The sequence below is a fragment of the Periplaneta americana genome, chromosome 3 (genome assembly GCF_040183065.1).
Source record: "Periplaneta americana isolate PAMFEO1 chromosome 3, P.americana_PAMFEO1_priV1, whole genome shotgun sequence".
Taxonomy (NCBI): Eukaryota; Metazoa; Arthropoda; class Insecta; order Blattodea; family Blattidae; genus Periplaneta; species Periplaneta americana.
This window is the reverse complement of record NC_091119.1, coordinates 80,761,810-80,781,926: the sequence shown is the minus strand read 5'-3', so window position 1 is coordinate 80,781,926 and position 20,117 is coordinate 80,761,810. Positions and strand designations below refer to the sequence as shown.

Genomic DNA, 20,117 nt, shown 5'->3' with positions numbered 1-20,117 from the left:
TTTAACTCATCATATTAAATTGAGAAATGAAATTTACTTCCAGTACAAGTGGCTTTTAAGGAACCCGGGTTCATTGCCACTCCCACATAAGCCCGCCATCGGTCCCTATTCTAAGCAAGATTAATCCAGTCCCTACCATCATATCCCATCTCCCTCAAATCCATTTTAATATCCTTCCATCTATGCCTCGGCCTCCCCAAAGGTCTTTTCCCATCAGATCTTCCAACTAATACTCTGTATGCATTTCTATATTCAATCACACCTACTACATGCCCTGCCCATCTCAAACATCTGGATTTAATGTTCCTCATTAGGTATGTTAAGTGAAGAATACAATGGAACAAATTCTGCATTGTGTAACTTTCTCCATTATCCTGTGACTTCATCCCTCTTAGCTCCAAAAATTTTCCTCTCTCAAAGTGAAAGTCCAAATTTCATAACCATAAAGCACAACCTGTAATATAACTGTTTTATAAATTCTAACTTTCCGATTTTTTGACAGCAGACTAGATGACGAAAGGTTCTCAACCGAATAATAACAGCCATTTCCCACATTTATTCTGCCTTAATAAAAGTGACATTTCTCAGAAGTTACTACAGTTAGTCTTTTCCCCCTTCTTAAAGATAGGTACAATTATGAACTTCTTTCCATTGTTCTTGGACAATTTCCTTTTCCCAAATAGCACGTAGGCCTGTAACTTAAGCTTATAAATTTCACCAGATAATGCGTTTCCACCCACTTGTATTAGTTCTATTAGTTCAGGTATAAATGGCTCAGCAGTTTGCATTTGAAAACTGTCCCAATTATTTCTGTTGGCCTAATATGTACATTTAGTAGTTGCCCAAAATAGTTTTTCCATCTGTTCAGAATGGAGTGAGAGTCTGCAGCAAGTCACCATTCTCATCCTTGATCACGTTTACCCTTGTCTGATATTCTTCTTAAATTCCTTTATGCCTTTATAGGCCTATACATCTTTAAAGTTTTTATTCTTACTATTTCTTTCTACCTCAATGAATTCCAATAAATGAAATGACTTGACAAATGTACACAACGTATGGATTAAATAAATAATTATATCACGTTTAATATACCATATACATTTATACAATTTTACTCAAACAATTTGCACATACAACGTTGGTGTGTTACATATTGTGAGTTTCAATTGGGTGGTGCACTGCACCAATATCTGGAAAGGAAAAATAAGCGATTAGTGACAGTTTAAGTTTGGTTTGTTCATACTTTTGGTATGCTTTCCATAGACCTAGGTCTATACTCTTTTTGGTAAGTAGGTAGGTAGGCCTAAACGAAAGTGAGTTTTCATAAGGTCGAGAATCAGTGACAGGTTAGGTTTGATTTGTTTAGGCTTTTTGTATGTCTTACGCTTTTTGGTAGGTTAAATGGATAGATAGAAGGCGTTCTCGTAAGATCGAGGTTCAGTGACAGGTTAAGTTTGCTTTGTTCAGATTCTTGGTACGCCTTGCATAATACCAGTAGGTATACTCTTTTTGGCAGCTAAGTCGATAGATAAAAAGCATATTTACGTAAGGTCGAGTATTTAATTTGGTTTATTCAAGCTTTTGATATGCCTTGCATATCTATGAAAATCTCGGAGAAAATGATCCATTGTAACCCAGGCCTATCAGAAACTAAGATGGTTGGGTGGGTTTACAGCTTTTGCAGTGATCACATCATGTTTCCAGTGTGGTGTGCTACAATTTTGATATTATTTTCAATTCAATTTATGCACGCTTTTTTTTCTCCTGTGTACAGTGCATATCGGGATAGAAGATTTACTTGTAATAAAATTGTCATTTGCTAGGAGACGTCGTTGCTTATAGACCACTTTTACACTAAACCTAAAATTTGTTTTTGCAAGATATACTAAAACCCTAAACTAACGGGCGATGGTAAACCTTAATCTGTGACAGGTTACGTTAGGTCAGGTTAGTGTTCTAGTATACGTTGTATACACTAAGGTTAGGTTTAGTGTAAAAGTGGTCTATATGCAATGACGTCTCCTAGCAAATTACCAAAATTTTTACTAATAAAGAACAGGCTATAAAGCCTTAATTATCTTACCCTGGTTCACTTGATAGATAATCATATATAGCTCTTGCATATGGCTGATTTGGCTGCACTACATGCTGCTTGTGCACCATGTGGGTCCTTGCATCAGGAGCAGCAATTGTTGCTGTATGCGTTGACACCGGTTGCTGCTGCGGCTGGTGCTGTTGTTGTTGAGATGGTGCTACATGCTGAACTGCATTTGAAGAAGGAAAGTGACAACCCTGCAAGCGATTTGTTGTAATATTCCTTTTCTTGGGGGCTGCATTACGCATTCCTTCCAGAATTCGCATGAGAAGGACATTTGGTGGTAAATCTTCTATTTTTACATCTACAAGAATTCTGCATTCCGGACATCGCAGTTCCTTGTGTGTGCTCACTATCTCTTCCAAACACTTTTTACAAAAAGTATGTTGACATGGCAATACTTTACTTGACGTATCTAGCCTTTCAAGACAAACTGAGCATTCCAGTAAATCGTTCAGTGTCCATTCATCCATTATACCTCAGATTAATTCACTTCACGCTTGTCCAAATCTAATCTGTTTTACACCATTAACTATAAGCTATTAGGGTATGAAACAATGCTATAGAACAGTTTTTCAGGACAAAAAGTGTCCATGTAGAATGCATATTATGACTGAAAATGTTGATAACTATAACCAAAAAAACTCCGATTCACTTTAAACATTCATTTCAGACTTAATGTCATAGTTTGAACAGAGTGTTTCAATTATGGCTTTCAACGAGTTCATGGTGCGTTCATCAAGAAGTTAAATCTATCTAACCTCATTACCGATTCACAACACTGCTATTGATCACAACAATGGGTTCGGATAAATAAAGCGAACTCTTGAGACCTAATTATTCTAAAACAATATCATAAACATAATATCTTGTTTCCAAATCACTAACATAAACATAAAGAACTGCACACGAAATGCATTCTAACCTCAATGAATAGAATATTATTAGGCCTGTATCATACTAATTACTTCCTGCCCTTCCTTGCGCAAAAGCGATGTGATACAATTTAATTGTGAAATTTCATATTATGTGCCGGCGACAATTCTTTAAAATAACAGGGCACGAATAATTTGGTAACCTTTTGCCTCTCTTCGTGGAAATTAATAGGGGATGAAATCCATATATTACTACAGTTATCACCTACTAGTGTCTTAAAATATTTTCACATTCTCCTGCGTCGCCTCAAACCGAACACATTTCATCAAAATTAAAATCAGAGATCAACATAACAATGACCAGTCCCGACCACCATTCATATAAATAATTATGAATACAGAAGCACGTAATCGACACAGACTATATAAATACGGTTACATACATTTTCATTATCCTCACAAGTTTAATCACTATTTGCACAGCACTCTCTTACACACATGAAAAATACGAGGAAACTCGGGAAACTTCCACACCACAGCCATAATCAGATGAATCAATCATTCCTCCGGCCCCATCACAATATCCGGCTTTCCGCTACTAGATTTAGGTCCAGCTTCGCATTGCAAGACTCTCTGCAATATACAATGTTGCACCGAAGAAATTTTACACTATTTCATCTTAAAATTTCACTTTTAAAATTAAAAAATCCTCTCTATAGAATCTAAACTACGATATGTATAAAACAAAAAAATATATTATACTGTTATATGTGTAGATATGTATATATATAAAGTACTTTAATACCACCCTTCTTTCACAGCGTTACGGCGGACTTATACATTACTTCAAAAACAGAAACTTTCACACACAGCTTTCGCACTTTATTAGGAATGTATTCGTGGTCCTTGAATCAGTAACTAAGTACTTTAACAAATAAATAAATAATAATATTGCAATTTATTGAATACCTGAATAAAAATACATTAATTCAAACAACATAAACCTGTAAATGCGACAGTCTTTTATTAATGGAAGAAAAAACACTGGCAGAAACACCCACATCCCTTTAACAAAATTATTAAATAAATAAAGTGACAAATTTTTCATTATATATTTTATTCATATGTACTTAAAATCATACTGATTCTTTTCAAAATGGAAAATATGCCTATATACGATTTATGCAATGGTACATGCTTTAAAAGTGAAATATAAATGGACAATGTGCACACCTAATGTCATAACTACAAACTACATCATTCTTTAACGTACGGGTACTCTTTCTTACATACTAATACAACTGTTATAATTTGTATGATACAGAAAATTGGATAGTTATATTGTAACAGAAAATTAATTAAAATGCCTGCTATATAGTCCATAACTAAACTATGTGCAATACTTAATGGCATATGAAGGACAGCCAATGTCTGCATGGAGTGGTGTTGCCAAACCTAGTAGGCGTGTACCGAAAATTATGCATAAATGAAAATCTTAACCTTGGTGTTAATTACCGATGTATACTTTAAATCAGTGGAATGACAAGCAGTTCAGGGGGTCCTCTACATCTTTATCTGTTTGGACTGTGATTAATTTTCCCTTAACTATGTACTAACTTCATTGGTTATTTCGTTAGCTGCCCAGTCTAATTTATCTTGTTTCTGTTGATTTTTAAATTAACTCAGGAATGGTGTCTGTTAGATTGTAATGGATATTGTTTTTTACTAACCACTGTATTATAGTCTAACTTCTATACAACGAAACCCTGATAAAATGATAAACCCGTTGCAACAATAAATTTGATCAGTCCTGGCATATTTCCTGTATTTTCAATATGTTTTATCCATCAATACAACGGTCAAATTTTGGAGAAACCCCGAAGAACCGATAAAAGCATAATGTTTAATTTACCTGGTTTTCATTTTCAATGCACATTTCAATTTTCACTTGGTATTGTCCTCTTAAAGAGGTTTTATATTATTTCGTCTACCCCGTTTCATACTTTTGTTGACTGATCTTCCCATTCTGTGCAAAGAGTGTGTTAGAATAGAATTCCACCTGCTTCAAGGGTGCGTGACTATTAACAGGATTTACTTTTATGGTTCCTGTCAATGTCTTCCTGACCACCTGGATCCTTTTACTTTCGAGCATTACTTGCTAATGATGGCAGGCTAAACACGAAAACATATCAGTTTGGAAAATAAATTAGGTGCATTTAGTGATTCAGACAGACTGGAGTGCCTAAAAGGTATGGGTTTGTGCAGTCAACACTCACAACATTCATAAAGAAACGCAAGGAAATAGGATAGTGTCACTAGTGGTAAAATTAATGCTGAACACAAGCATTTAAAAACTACTGGCCGCAGAAGACACTGACATCGCTAACTTGAAGTTGTGCAATATCTCTAGTATACTACTGGACCATCTGATTGTGCTCGAAGCAATAAGAAACACATTTGTTGCTGAAAACCCTCAAAACCAAATGACAAAGTACAATTACTGATTTCATTTTTTTAAAATCCCTGAATGTTAGATGCATTTTTATGTCAAGTAGGTTAATCAAATGGTGAGTAAATGTTATTTCGTAGGATCCCGGCCAACTAGTCACTCATTACGAGTGCACCTCAGCACATGTGTGGACTTCGGTCCTACGTTCATAGCCATCTATGACGTAGTGCAGAGGGCGGCCACTAGAGGGAACCCAAGAGTTGGAACTTAAAACTGAGACGATTCTTCTGACGCCGGGGTGGAATCCGGTGTGCCTTAGTGGATAAAGCGTCAGCATGTAGAGCTGAAAACCCGGGTTCAAATCCCGGCGCCGGAGAGAATTTTTCTCCGTTCCATTACTCTTTCATTGTATGATGACGCAGAATATCTGCATGGAAATATCATATGTACTTCGGTACATTAAAATAATATATATGCAATTTTTCTAGTCTCCAGAAAAAATGTTGTATTGAGGTTCAACTGTATTTCCTACTTCTTAGTGTTTGTATTTGAAATTTTATGATAATGGAATGATAACTGATATTATCCATAATTATTATGGAATCTTCTTCCAAATAACAGTGAACTAGCATTTATATAATTATATATGTTCGTGAATTAATTTCTGAATGATAATCTGTACTGGGATTGTAACGAGAATGAAAAATTAATTTACAATTTGGTATAAAACAGTACTTTCCAATTTCACATGACATACCAAAAGCCTGTTTCCTTTCCCCTTCAATAGCCCACTGGCTTTAGAGTCTTGCAAAATAAGTATTTTAGAATGATTCTGGTTAACCCAGGTTTCATCTGGATACACTTGAGGACGACTGTCTCCTGAAGCTTTGAGGTAATGTAATATCCTAAGAAATTTAATGTGAGCTGAAACAATGTCACTCCTTTCCATTATGAATTTCCTGCCATCATATTCTTCTTTCATGTACTTGAAATCAATGCTCTTATATTATGCATAGAACGTATTCAGACCTTACAATTAAGTTTCTTTCTCATGTCTGTTAACTTTTTTTGCTGTTGGATATTTCCCTTCATCATAATACCTGAGAATTCTTCTGCACAAAACGTATTTCTGCAAAATGTTCAACCCAGTAATTCGATGTTGAATTTTGTATTTCTACCCTGAAGACTTAATAATCGGTACTCTCTCTTGTTCTGCAGCAGAAGCAGCCTCATTACAAATTCGTGACTGTATGTTCTACAACACAAACCTCAATAGTCAGGTCGTGTTTGAAACTCTATATACTACAGAGGACAAAAAAAAAAAAAAAAAAAAAAAAAAAAAAAAAAAAAAAAAAAAAAAAAAAAAAGATTGTATATATTATAAATTATTTTTCTGCTTTCACCTCATGTTACTTCACGTTTATGAATCGAGAAACCACTTGTACCAGATTCAAGCATCATTTTTACACACATCTATACACAAAGAGGGAGAGAGAAATTAAATATTGAAGAAGTCTATAAAGTATAGTAAATATACATTCACAGTATTTCACATCACAGCTTGGAAACCAAACTAAACAATATCTCAAACTCCTTAGCAATAAACCGTCAGCTATTGATCCCAGAACAGTGCCTCACATTAGCTGGAACATTACATTTTGAATGTGGGTAATGAAAACAATGCGAAACAGAAAATTGATTTGCTGGTTTCCTACGAATCGCATGAAGATGAGACTTGCATAGCCATGGCCAGGAAATTGAGCTCCTTTCTGTCATAACATTCTCATTTTTATACTGTACTTTAAGTAAATAGAATAACACGACAAATTAAAGATTATAGACCTGGACACCTAGACGTAGAAGACGGGAAGATGACTTTCCAATGTGAGTGAAACGGATCTTTGAGTCCACCATGAAGATGATAATGATGATGTAGATTTTTCGAGAGTAAATAACGTATTCCATGTTCTTAGCTCATCGTAAGTAAGGAGTATTTACCAAAGGTGGCAATGTTTCATATGCCATTAAGAACTACATTCAGAACAGTGATTAAGATTATGAAAAAAATAAAGTATGTCTTCACGAAAAAAGAAAAAAATTACACTCCACCATGGTATGCAGTAAAGAAACTTGCTTTTCCCAGAAAGAGAACCATTTATTTTCGCGAGATTACTGCATGGTTGGGTAACTAAAACAGAAATAAAATAAGAGACTTGTAATTCTGTAGAAAGTCGAAAGTAAAATTAGCATGACAATTCGAAAAACAGAAACGTGAGATGGTACGTACCATACTACTGTACCTACTTGTCAAGATATCAAGATCTGAAATACAATATTATGATTCTTAATCAGGAAAGAATACATATTTACATACTAATGATAGAACATTCAGGCATATCATTTTGTGAAAGATTTCCTCTTTTATGGTCTTACCTAACTTACCTGCAGTACTGCTAACTCAAAACACTGTGACAAACTTGCAACTTCCAGGACAAAACGTAAAACTTCATTTATACGTTTCTCACTTATACATTTTTTTTTCAAGTCCCGGCAAAATTCCTATACTTTCCATATTAATTTATTTCAGCCTACGTTTTTCGTTTATATGGTTTTCACACTTATATGATCGTATTTTAAACCCCAAGAGGTACAAAACTTCATTTATATGTTCTAATCAAATTTCGCTTGAAATTAGGTTTGCTGTGAAAATGTAAGAACACGAAAATACAGTATTTATGCCATTGTATGTAACACACACTAATTTTTTATCCTAAAATTCAGGGGGAAAAAACTAGCGAATCTAATATGCATCTGTGCTAATAATCAATACAAGTTACAAAGGCACTTACTTACCTCTACCTATACATCACTTTCAGCCTCATTTGCAGTACCCAGTCAACAAGTCTGGGTTGGTGTAAGAATATTGATTGACAATGACTAACAGCATGCTACTCTTTTGTCAGTAATTACTGGTAAATTCTTTTGCTTTAATTAATGATGCGCAGTTGTTGAGAGTTGTAGTCATAAAATCTCATAATAAAAGAAAAAAATGTTAATAAGTCATTCTAGCAGTTAAAAATATTATTCTTATTAGTGATTGTTGTCAAAAATGAACAAGAAATTACAAATGATAAGTCTGCAAAAGACGAGAAAATACAAACTCGCAGTGGCCGTTTCTGTCAATTGTTTCCCACCATTCTCTCGTAATATAAATAGAGCATTAATTTTAAGTTAATACAGTCTGAGTATTTGATTGCGAATAAAATAAGCACCCCAGTTTTCAGGACAGAATTTTTTCAAAAAATAAATTATGGTACGCAACTATTATTGTTAGTAATATTAAACCCTTATATGTTAATAATAGTAACGGTATAACTGCATATTATAATCACATAAATACGGTACAATATATGTTCATTGTTATGATGTAAATTTGAAATTCCTGGAAATTCGAAACTGCCCATTCTCTCTCCGCACGTGCTAGCTTCAGTAAATCAGTTATGCGGAAGTGGAAAAATCAATTCAGAGAGGGGAGAGAAGTATGTGCAAAGGGAAGAAATGGAACACTTGAAACAACGAGAAGCTAAATCCAAAGCTGTGATCGCACTGAATACAACCATATCACAGTTTAGTATATACAGTTGCGAAGCTCAATACTTAATAAATATGCATACATAGATAGTTGCTGACCACCAGGATCGCTACTATCGCCTAAGCACAGACCCTTTCCTGAACAGAAGATAACGTATGTTCAGGTTTTCTATTTCAGTGTATGAAGCTAAGTGAAATATTATATTATTATAACTTTATTGCATATCATTGCTAAGTTTTATTTAGTGCAATGTGTCCATAAGTTCCGTTTACTTCTTATTGCATAATTTGTTGCAGAAATAATTACAAAACTGTGTTATTTTAATGTGAAGAGAATTTACATGTTAACATAATCTATTCGCATCAACATTTTAAGTTTAGAATGGAAGCTATTTTGAGGTTTAATAAAAAAGAATTTATATTGTGATTTTAATCTAGCACATCTACCTTCCTTAATTGTAGATAGAAAATTTACCATACCACTCCTATGAAATTAGTGTACGTATGATTGGTTGTAGTATTAAAATACAGACAAATTGAATGTGCGGCGTATCATACATGACATTATGCTTAATTATAATGTATAATTGCGAATATAGTAATATAAATAATAACCTATAATTTCCATATGACATAACATAGGCCTACATATGTAATGGCAGGGCATTGGAGATTTTGTGCATCTAGTTGCTCTAGTAATAGCGCTGTGAGGTTACCGTATTTCAATATAGTCAAGTGTCCGAAGGCCAATAAGGCAGCACTCATAAAGCAGTGGAACTAGCGCTGAGGTAGTTCCTGCGATTTCGGAAGTGAAAATCGTTGAATTTATAAGAGATTTTTTGTGGAGGTGCACGTGATCGTATAAGCAAGGCATAATAAAAGCCAAAACTAACCAAACCTAACCTGTCACTTGTATATGCAAGGAGTATGAGTACAAAGGAACTACCTCTGTGCTAGTTTAGCCTACTAACATAGTACATTAATCAGACTTCAGATTGGAGTACCGTAAGAAACAAATAAATACAACTGAAATAGAGACAAATTGCATTTACAAGTTATCACACGTAACTTTATGCTTAATTATAATGTATAATTGCGAATATTGAAGTATTGGTACAGTAAACATAACCTATAATTTCATCATATCAAAATATCCGTGCAGTGCAACTGAAAATTATTGAATCATGCATAAATGAATGTACAAGAATTTCGCAATATTTAATCCAAATAAAGTCAGGTATTACACATACGAACAACGTAATTTTCACACCAAAAATAATATTACACCTTAATTCGCAAGTGAATTATGTCTGAAGTGTCTCATAATCATTGTTTTAAATTTATTAATGCAATTATACTACATTTTAGAGAAATATATGTTACTCTTTATGCAATGCAACTAATTTATATGGTTGAAACACCACCCTCAGTGATCAGGTTAAGTGAGTCACATGATCTGCCTATATTAAATCACGATGCCAGTGACACAGTCTATTGTTCCTAGTACTCACAGCGCTCCAAGCAGCTAGGAACTATCGCGAGAAATGCAAAAAATCATCCCAAGCTTCGCAACTGTATATACTAAATTGTGACCATACTAACACCTCTCCAAACTGAAAATGTGACAGTTGACTCAACCTGATATGATGAGAATGTTTATGATTGGTTTTTGAATTCCAATGAGTGGAAGAAAGAAGAAACGTGTTTGTAACTGACTTTTTTTTTTTTGTAAAGTAACCACGTTATTAATTACCGTATTAATGCTATTACAGATGTAATTAAATGCCATTTCAGTTATATGTTTCCTCACTTATACGTTTTTTTTTCTTCAAACCCCCATAAAAACGTATAAATGAAGTTTTAATGTTTTACTTTCAGAAATTCATCCATCCTACAGATTCCTATTTTCTATTTAATAAAACAATGAATTGCTATATTATTAGAATAAAACATTCTGGGAAAATTTAATTTATGAAAAGTAAATTATGTCAAGGAATTTTAACAACCAAAATTATAGCACAATTAAAAGTTGAGATAATCCTAAAATGTTATTGTTCTAACAATTATATGAAGACAATGCAGTAGTCGCAACACATAGTGTTGTTCATTTCCGATTCAGACTTTGCTAAAAAATAATAAATGCAAGACATGTTATTTTACAGTTATTATGCTTTTAGTTTGATGTGAATAGTAGGGTGTCACCATTTTTAAATATCAGACAATTTGCCTTTGTAATATTTGAAGTCATCAAATAATAATATTTCATTGTAATTTTACTTAAATTACATATTCTCGCAATAATTAAAAGGGAGCAACTGTCACCTGAACTGAGTCTCCTGGTATCACAGAAATAAATTACACATTTATCTCATGCATATATATAATTTAGCTTAAATTCTATCAATGTCACAAAACTTCTATACATACTGTAAATTTTCGACAGTTAACGTCTAAACACTGTACCTGCTCCCTCTAAAAAAATCTGTGCAATCCCTGTCATTTATTCTGATGGATACAATCACATTTAACTAAAAGTGTTACTAATTCTTCATGTTTAATATCATGAAGTTGTGCACATAGACTACGACAATTTTCTGCTGCATACCACTGTTGTTAACAATGAGCTATTACTCTCTTAAATGTTGAAAATGCTGATGTTTAATGTCATAATAATGACAGCACGTTTTTACTAGTAACTTATATAATTTATTCATCACATGACAAAGCAAATTAAAGCATTAAGTTTGTGAAATTTCTTTCATTATTGTAAACAACAAATAAATTTACACGTATCAACTAAATGAAAGCAAATAAAACTATTTTTACACTACATTTTATGGTATGGATTATATTTATATTTATCAGACCACAATGTATAACAACATTAAAAGCCATGCTATTTGCACAACAATGGTTTCACGTAACAATAATCTTGTCCTATATTAAGCACACAATTGGTATACTAATTAATACAAATGATCTGTTAAAAATGCTGAATGTTCTAGCAAAGTATTTTTCTAACTAAAAACAAACAAAAGAAAAAATGACTAAGATGACAAGTGACTAACTGAACTCGAGTACCAGCTCCAAAATTATATACAATTGCCATCCTGGAAAACCAGAAATGTCCTGAATTTAAGCAACTAAAGAACTGTTGTGGTCGGATGTTGTAAAAATAACAAAATTCCTTATTATTTTATACAGCTTACAAGTACATAAAGATTTGTATAAAAGTATAATTTCAAAACCACTACATGGTGAATTGAGTTAAGTTTTCTAATAGGGAGCTGTAACATTTTACAACATCTGAAAGATATATTACAAGCTCTTTAACTCAATTGAAATCAGTTGATTTCATAGGTAGTACTTAGATGCTTTGCAGATATACATCTGCTATTGCTCTGACATGGTATTTATTGTTACGAGTTCTTTTCTGTTTTACATTTACTTCCACTTCACACTGTGCAAAAACGTGGAAAGTGTGTTTGCTTTCATTAATGTCTACAGAACAGAAGAACAGAAGACAATAGATTCTGTCAGACCAATTCTATGATCTAATATAACATGAAGCATATTGACTGCTCCAACTTCAAAATAAATGAAAAGAAACAACCACTTTCTGGACTGTGCTGGAATCTGAAACAATGACTGGCTCTGCAAAAAAATAAATTGCAAATTTTTAAAAATTGAATAAAATTAGCAGCAATAGCTTTACTCTTAATGTATAATATGTTTATGATTTGATTATTCTTGCTTTAATAAATATAGAAGTATGCTGGATGCAGTCATGCATTCCTAATATGCTTTACAACTACATGCATTGCTTCCCGATTATCCTCGTTCATATTATGGCAGCCCTTTTCACAGTGCTTTTTGAATATCTACATGACACGAAACTAAATTTTCCAGAACACATTGTTTGCATAACTCAGGTCATCAAACTTTATAGTTGGCCAATTGAAGCTACTTATACGTCATAATCATTGTACTTAAATTTGCAACCAAGTGAAAAATACAATCACCACAATATTTCAGTGTAAATACAAACTGTATTTAATTCATATCAAAGAATATATTAAACAATGTAATGTATCATAAACAACAATGAGAACTTTCGAGGAGGGAGAGAAAAATAAAACACAAGCACATTATCACATTACAGACTCTCTAAGCCTATCTCCGTAAGTTAATATTGCGCAACTGAACTATCCCTGACAATTTAATCCTGACTTAAAATTTCACCTAAATGTCAAAGTTTCCATTCTACAGTACGGCTACAACGTCACGCCATTATAATGAAAGAACCCCTGTGTTCCACAACAATTATCGAACTACTTTATTCACGAATGAAGAAACTGCCACTCAGACTTTAAAATATTCTCATATATGTTTTTAATCCCCGAAATAAATGACTTTCAATGTATTTAGTTAGGTCTTATGTGCATAAGTGGGTGTTTGCAGTGCATTTGTAAAGTATGCAGAAAAGCACAGAGCTGGTTGGATTGCTAATATTACGTTTTTCCCATCCTAAATTAAAAGAGCCGTGCATAATTAACATGGAAGATATTTGACTCCAGTTATAAAGACATAGAACACGATACATTCCTTTACATGACAAAGGATAGTATTTGAAAACAGTGGTAAGATAAGTAAAGTAATGAAGAAGGTAATGAAGATATTTGTTAATTCATGTTTATTTTATAAACGCAGACAAAACCAAAAAAAAGTTAATACTTCATTAAAAAATATAATAGGAAATTCAAGTTGCATAAATTAGCAGCTTTCAGTTACAAATTTTGGGTTTGTAACACTGTCAAATCATTTTTTTGCACTTAACATCAATTCTGCACTATATTATGCAATTTTACCAACATGAATAAAACAGCTGTGCCATATACAAATTCAAATAGAGTAATAAGATGAATATATGAGAAGCAAACATTCAACATCTGACATGTCCATCATCAGTGAAAATTGTGATGAGTATAAGTTCACTATGTAGGTATTGGTTAAAACCCACTTTCCACTACGTTTGCAATTAAAGTTCTTGTAGACAAGGTTTCCTTAGGATAGAGTAACATAGACAGAGAGAGAGAAGGGGGGAATATTCCGAAATGTAATGCTGTTAAACAGATACGAGAAACACGTAAGTTATGATACAATGATCAAATCTCTCAACTTTAACATGAAAACGTATTTCCATAACGTAATATTTCTGAAATGATTCAGATACTCAGTTAAGAATAGCCTACTAATTTAAAAGAATTTAATAGTCCTTGTGTCATAGTAGGAAATACAGTAGGAATATCACTCAAACTATTTGATTTTATGAAAGCCCAAGTCAAATTACTCGAAAATTCAATAATAGTAATAATAATGACGATGATGATGATGATAATAATAATAATAATAGTAATAATAATATTTTATTATAGGACTTTCTAAGTGCTGCGGTTTCCCTCAACAGCATATAATACAAAAAAATTGTCATACTGTTTATTTCATTTTTTCTCCATTGTTCCCTAGCCAATGTATCTTTATCTTGTAGTTCTTTCATATTTGTTCTTATTCCGTCAATCCAATTTTCATTAGGTCTTCTTTTCCTATTCCTTCCTTCTGGTTCCCAATGCATGATTTCCTTTGGTATTCTTTCATCTTTTTAACATGCCCATACTCAGTGCTTTTTTTTCTGGCAGAAAGTGCTGGAATAGCATTCCGACACCTTTTTGTTGTATCTTTTATCACTGATCCAAGAAACGTATTAATAATTATGTCTTTAACATCATTTTTCTTTGAACTCTCCTTAAGTTTTTAAAGTCTTAAAGTTGGACGAAAAGGACGTTAAAAATGACAAAATTCCTATGCACTGGAGAATAATTATCTCCCTTCTGTTATAATATATTCTACACAAAGTTCCACCAACTTTTTCTCCAGAAGAAAAGCACTGCCCGTACCATTGTAATCTTCTTTCATTTACAACTTCTACTATACCTTTCTTTACATTCATCAACTGCCTTATTATTCTATTCCTTATCTTTTCTCTCCTTGACCTCCTAGCTGATAAGTTTTTTTTCTGCAAGACCTGGTATGTCAAAAAGAAGATTCGATGAAGTAGCTAGGATTCTTCATGGGGGTATGCATTCCGAAAGGACATATAAAAGGTGGTGAAAGAAAATTCAAGAACTCAGTTGAAAAAAGTGAGCATTCGAAAATTTATAAGTAACGAGAAAGAATTAGAACATAACTGAGCCAATGTCAATTGTATTCATTCAGCATCAGAGCTTAGTATAGCAAAGTTCTCTAAATATGTAACAGGAACATAGATATAAACTCGAGAGTTCCATTCTCAATGTTCAAGAGAGTTTTTCTCAATGATTTCAATGTCAGATTAAATTCTCCTACAATTGGTCCACCTGCATACAATTAAGAAATGGAACTGAAGTTGAGAGGGATAAACTACTGCAATTAAAATAATGTGACTATTAAAGTGCAGAAAATCCGTGTAAATGCCATACAAATGCCTCTTAGGTATATACTCTTCAACACAGTGGCAGCAAAATGTGATCCAAGTACAGCCACTGGTATCTAGGTAGTGTATAAATCCAGAAAAATCACAGTCAATAATTGTAGCCATTCACATTGTTAATCACTATTACCATACCAAATTTGTTCCCGATTAAAATATACGGCACCGAAATTCCGTTCAGTGAATCAGTAAAGAACCTAGGTATTTATATGGATAAAACTTTAAATTGGAACATTCAAGTTGAAGACACCTGCAAAAAAGTATTCTCATTAAACCACTCATTTAGCTGATTGACGAATTTTCTATCCTTTTCCCTGAAAAAGATGTTAGTGCAAACACTCGTGGTGCCCCACTTCGATTACTGTGATATTCTGTTTACTGACCTAACCGTTACTTTGGCGCAGAGACTACAACGTGTTCATAATATGTGCGTCCATTTCGTCTACAATATTTGCCGGGCTAATCACTTAACACCATCTTTCGAAATGTTGTCCTGGCTCCGTCTAGAACATTGTAGGAAATCCACTTCTTTCCCTCCTCTTTCACATATTTCATTTCTCCACTCCTATCTTGCATCTCATTTTCAAAATTTATCCACCCACCATAACCTAGACTCACGATCACAACACTTCTCAATATTATCTATTGCCTCCCACCGAACATCCTCATATTCATCTTCTTTCACTGTGGCTGTTCCTCAACTTTGGAATTCCCTACCGAGTAATGTCAGGGACTGTTAAGAATAGACTAAGGAAATATTTTTCTAACAATTCTTGCTAACGATAATAGCTGTTTCAGGTTTCTCAATGTTTAATGGTTATATATAATCACAGAATAAATATTTAAATTATCTCATTATTATTATTATTATTATTATTATTACTATTTCTTACCAATGTTTAGTATTGTCTCACTAACATTACTTATCCAACTTTCATTATTTACTTTATGGTCTAGAAATTTAGAAATCTTCTCACTATTCATGAGCTGCCACAAGGGACAAAGAGTACTTAACCATATAAATGTTTACAAGTTCAGTTCATTAATTTTGTTTTGACAATGAAACTCCTACAAGTATACTGCTGCAAATACATTTTGTGATTGGTGGAAATATACCTAGTTTTAGAGAGGCAAGTGTTACAAAAAAGTAAAGAATGCTAATGAACTTAATGTAATAACTATGTAACCAATTGTATTTAATTAGAATTAGAGTCTGGCTGGGCGGAAGAGAAGGCCTACTGACCTTAGCTCTGCCAGATTAAATAAATTATTATTATTATTATTATTATTATATAGCAATAAGATTAGCTATTATATACTTTCTGCTATGTTAAAATGGATTCAAAACCTCCTGTCTTTTATAGTTGAACTGAAGACCAAGTGGGCAGAGGAGCAACAGAGACCTCTTCAGTTTTTCTATATTATCATTCCCTTACTCTGTATTGTGTCGAGACGATTGGTCTACTTTGTGATGGTTGTGTTGGCGAGAATAATAGAGAGTAATGTTAACATCCACGCATTAATGAAATGGCTTAAGACACAATCTTCTCAGAATGTAAAAGAAGGAAAAAAGTGTTACTTCTAGTGAAAAGGCGGAATTATTTTTCTGCCTACAAATCGAGTATTTGTGTTGAGAAAAAACTGTTGTGTTTAAGTCAACATTTAACAATGTTGTATCAACTGCACATTTATCTAGCATGGTGAAATTGGTAATATCGAGATGTGTTCGAGGATCATACAGCTGAGGAATCGTTGGGAGGAAAAAAACCAAGCTGGTCGATCAAACCAGGTTGCAATGTAATATGCATGAGTGCAATCCAGGAGCATATGTCCGTTCTTTACCTCTAAGCTACGTTGGTGGTTCAAAACTACATAAAGAAGCTCTTATTAATACTCTGAAAAAGTATAAGAAGATATTTTCTGAAATTGACGAAGTTCAAATAATGAGAATTAAATGTAAGATATTTAATGTGAAAAGTTATCTCAGAGTATAATAAACTCACTGGGTTCAATGATGTCAAAGGAATTATCGCGAGAAAGTGTTTGGGAAAGAAATGTGTAATTACCAAAGTTGAAGCAAGCACATATCTTAAGATAGATTCAAAAATAAAAACCTCTGTAACACTTAAAAAAAGGTAAAGACAGTACACGAAAGGACCAGCTTTAAAAAATCGCTGGTCATTTATTACAGAATTTCTGTTGACAAGAAAAGGAATGAACAAGATCTTCAGAAGCCAACTTAGCAAAACAGAAAGATCAGATAGACTTTAAATAATATGTCAAAATCTTAACAAAATGAGGTCAAAAATGAAGAACACAAGACAGGAGGAAGTGTGGTTGTGTTGTGCGAATATGATTTTTCGTGTATAAATATTTACTGAACCTGTGACATATGTTTATTGTTGACACAAAAACATAACATGGTCTCCTCCTTGAAACTTTTTTCTTGTTTTTAAAAAGTTTAAAAGTTAATCCCATTCAGTTAAAACACGATTTATCCATTTTCCATTCAGACACAAACTGGCAAGTCCCACCCTTTCCTTTGTTTTTATGCCTAATTGTATTAACACACATGAAGCACAGAATAGTACAGAATACTGAACATTTCAATTCTGGGTCAATTTAATAACTTGTTTCCGAGATAGAATATTTTGTCCTTTATCTCAAAATCAAGAGAAAGACGAAGTGTCAAATTTTAAATGTTTGCTCCTCACATATATCCCGTTATAGACCTTCTAACCCTGAATGGGTGCACTCTCTGGCTAGTGAATGGGGAATCACATCAGATATAGTGGTGTGGTCTGAATAATTATGGCAAAAAAAAAAACCTTCAGACAAACAAGATAGGGTTTTATATCTGGACTATCATTTCTGAAAGGATGCAAGGTCCAAGTCAAAGTTAACACTTGCTGAAGAACATTCCTCCTCTGGAGATTAATACAGAAGATGGCCTTGGTTAGGATCAAAAAACGCCAGCTTCATCACCAATCTGCCTGCAAGATGTTAGTAACAACTTCAGGATCATCATTAGTACTCAATTTCTTCAATTGTATAAGTAATAGGAAATATTATTTCATATCATAATATGTTGTCAAATGCATGGACATAGTCTACAAGTACATAATCATTTAAATGATTTAACATTTAAGTTCTTACTACTTGACAACATAATATGTAAAATAAAATAAATAAGCAGACATAAGGATCGTCACTTCCAGTGAAACAAATTGCATTTAAGGAAATTAAAAACAACGTAATTTTCCAATAGCCAAAAGTTCCTGTATCAGACACAACTCAATAATACATTCAAGGTATTATTATATATATTTTCAATTGTGAAGAGCATACTGTTAATTTACAGACACCATGAAGTACTAAACTCAAGTAATAATGTGATATTAATGCAACATAAACAATAAAATAAAATTAAGGAATATATCTTAACACGTGTAATGAGTACTTCAAAAACCTTTAAATAAAAATCAATTATATTCCATGTGTACAATGACATCAGAATGATGGGTCTTAGAATCTTAGAATGGGATTACTGTAAAAATTGAGCCTCAATAGAAGAAGAGAAGTCGCTCTTGAGCACTTCCAGATAAAAGGCGCCACCCTCGCTTGATGTTCAAATATTGGATGATGGCTCTAACACATATTAGAAGACCTGAAATGAGAAGAAATCAATAAGCAGATAACTTCCAGGACCGAAGTTCCACATTTGATTAAAGAAACTGTACTCCTCAAAATTGTGAATTTTCATGAGACACTTTCTCTTGCTCTGTTTGCTTGTTATGAACTTGTTCGTTCATTTATAAAAAATTATGGATAGAAATGGGTCACAATTTTAAGGTGTTCCTAGACATTTTTGTTGTTTTCAATAAGTTAATTCTTTTATTATCAAACAAATTTATATTTTCTATTACTGTTCAATTCTAATTTCAATTGCCAAATACCTCCAGACACACAGTGTCTGCTGAAGTCAATAAATACGCACATCTTTTAGACAATTATATCTTTATCCCCTTTTCTGTGGAGATCTTCAGTTCTTGAAGTCATGACGCTAAAGTTTTGGTATCTCAAATCGACCAAATTTTGATCTCCATTACTGGTGATTGCTGTTGCACTAATTATTATTTGCGTCAACACTTAAGTATAGCTAGTCAACGCAGAAATGCCATGAGTGTTTTAGGTACTCTTTCCAAATCCTGCCCTTTAGACGAACTTTTCTTTTTTTTTTTAAATTTATTAAATACTTCTGTAAATCTGAACATTGTAATTGTTTCATCTTGTATATGCTCATTTTGTTGTTTATGTAACTTACTGTTAAAATAACGTTCTATTTCAAATTGAAATTATACATGTTCCTAAACAGTTAAAACTCATTACTTTTTTTAATGTATCTGTATTAATTATGATGTTATTTACATTTAAATTACGAGTAAGCACAAAATATTTTTTCTCAACATTTACTTTAGGACTAGTTCCTTGTAAAGTTTTTAATAACAACAGAATGGACATTTTAATTTCATGGTCGTTTTCACCAAATAAAACTCAATCATTTGCATATGCCAATATAGT

At 33.0% G+C, this 20,117-nt stretch overlaps 2 protein-coding genes across 8 annotated transcripts in view; both read right to left on the bottom strand.

Annotated features, from left to right (window-relative positions):
• The window catches only part of POSH (Plenty of SH3s), a 210,185-nt gene extending 206,418 nt beyond the window's left edge, over positions 1-3,767 (bottom strand). For 4 of the 5 annotated variants that reach the window (XM_069820864.1, XM_069820865.1, XM_069820867.1 and 1 more), the window contains exon 1: positions 2,084-3,767. In XM_069820864.1, coding sequence (XP_069676965.1) covers positions 2,084-2,568 — 485 coding nt within the window. In that variant the 5' untranslated portion in view covers positions 2,569-3,767. The remainder of the gene's footprint in view (positions 1-2,083) is intronic. The other variant, XM_069820868.1, reaches the window with a different exon arrangement.
• A 142-nt stretch (positions 3,768-3,909) lies between these two features.
• Positions 3,910-20,117, bottom strand: part of Ndfip (Nedd4 family interacting protein) — a 50,100-nt gene continuing 33,892 nt past the window's right edge. For all 3 annotated transcript variants that reach the window (XM_069820871.1, XM_069820870.1, XM_069820869.1), the window contains exon 5: positions 3,910-19,203. In XM_069820871.1, the coding sequence (XP_069676972.1) occupies positions 19,100-19,203 (104 nt within the window). In that variant the 3' untranslated portion in view covers positions 3,910-19,099. The remainder of the gene's footprint in view (positions 19,204-20,117) is intronic.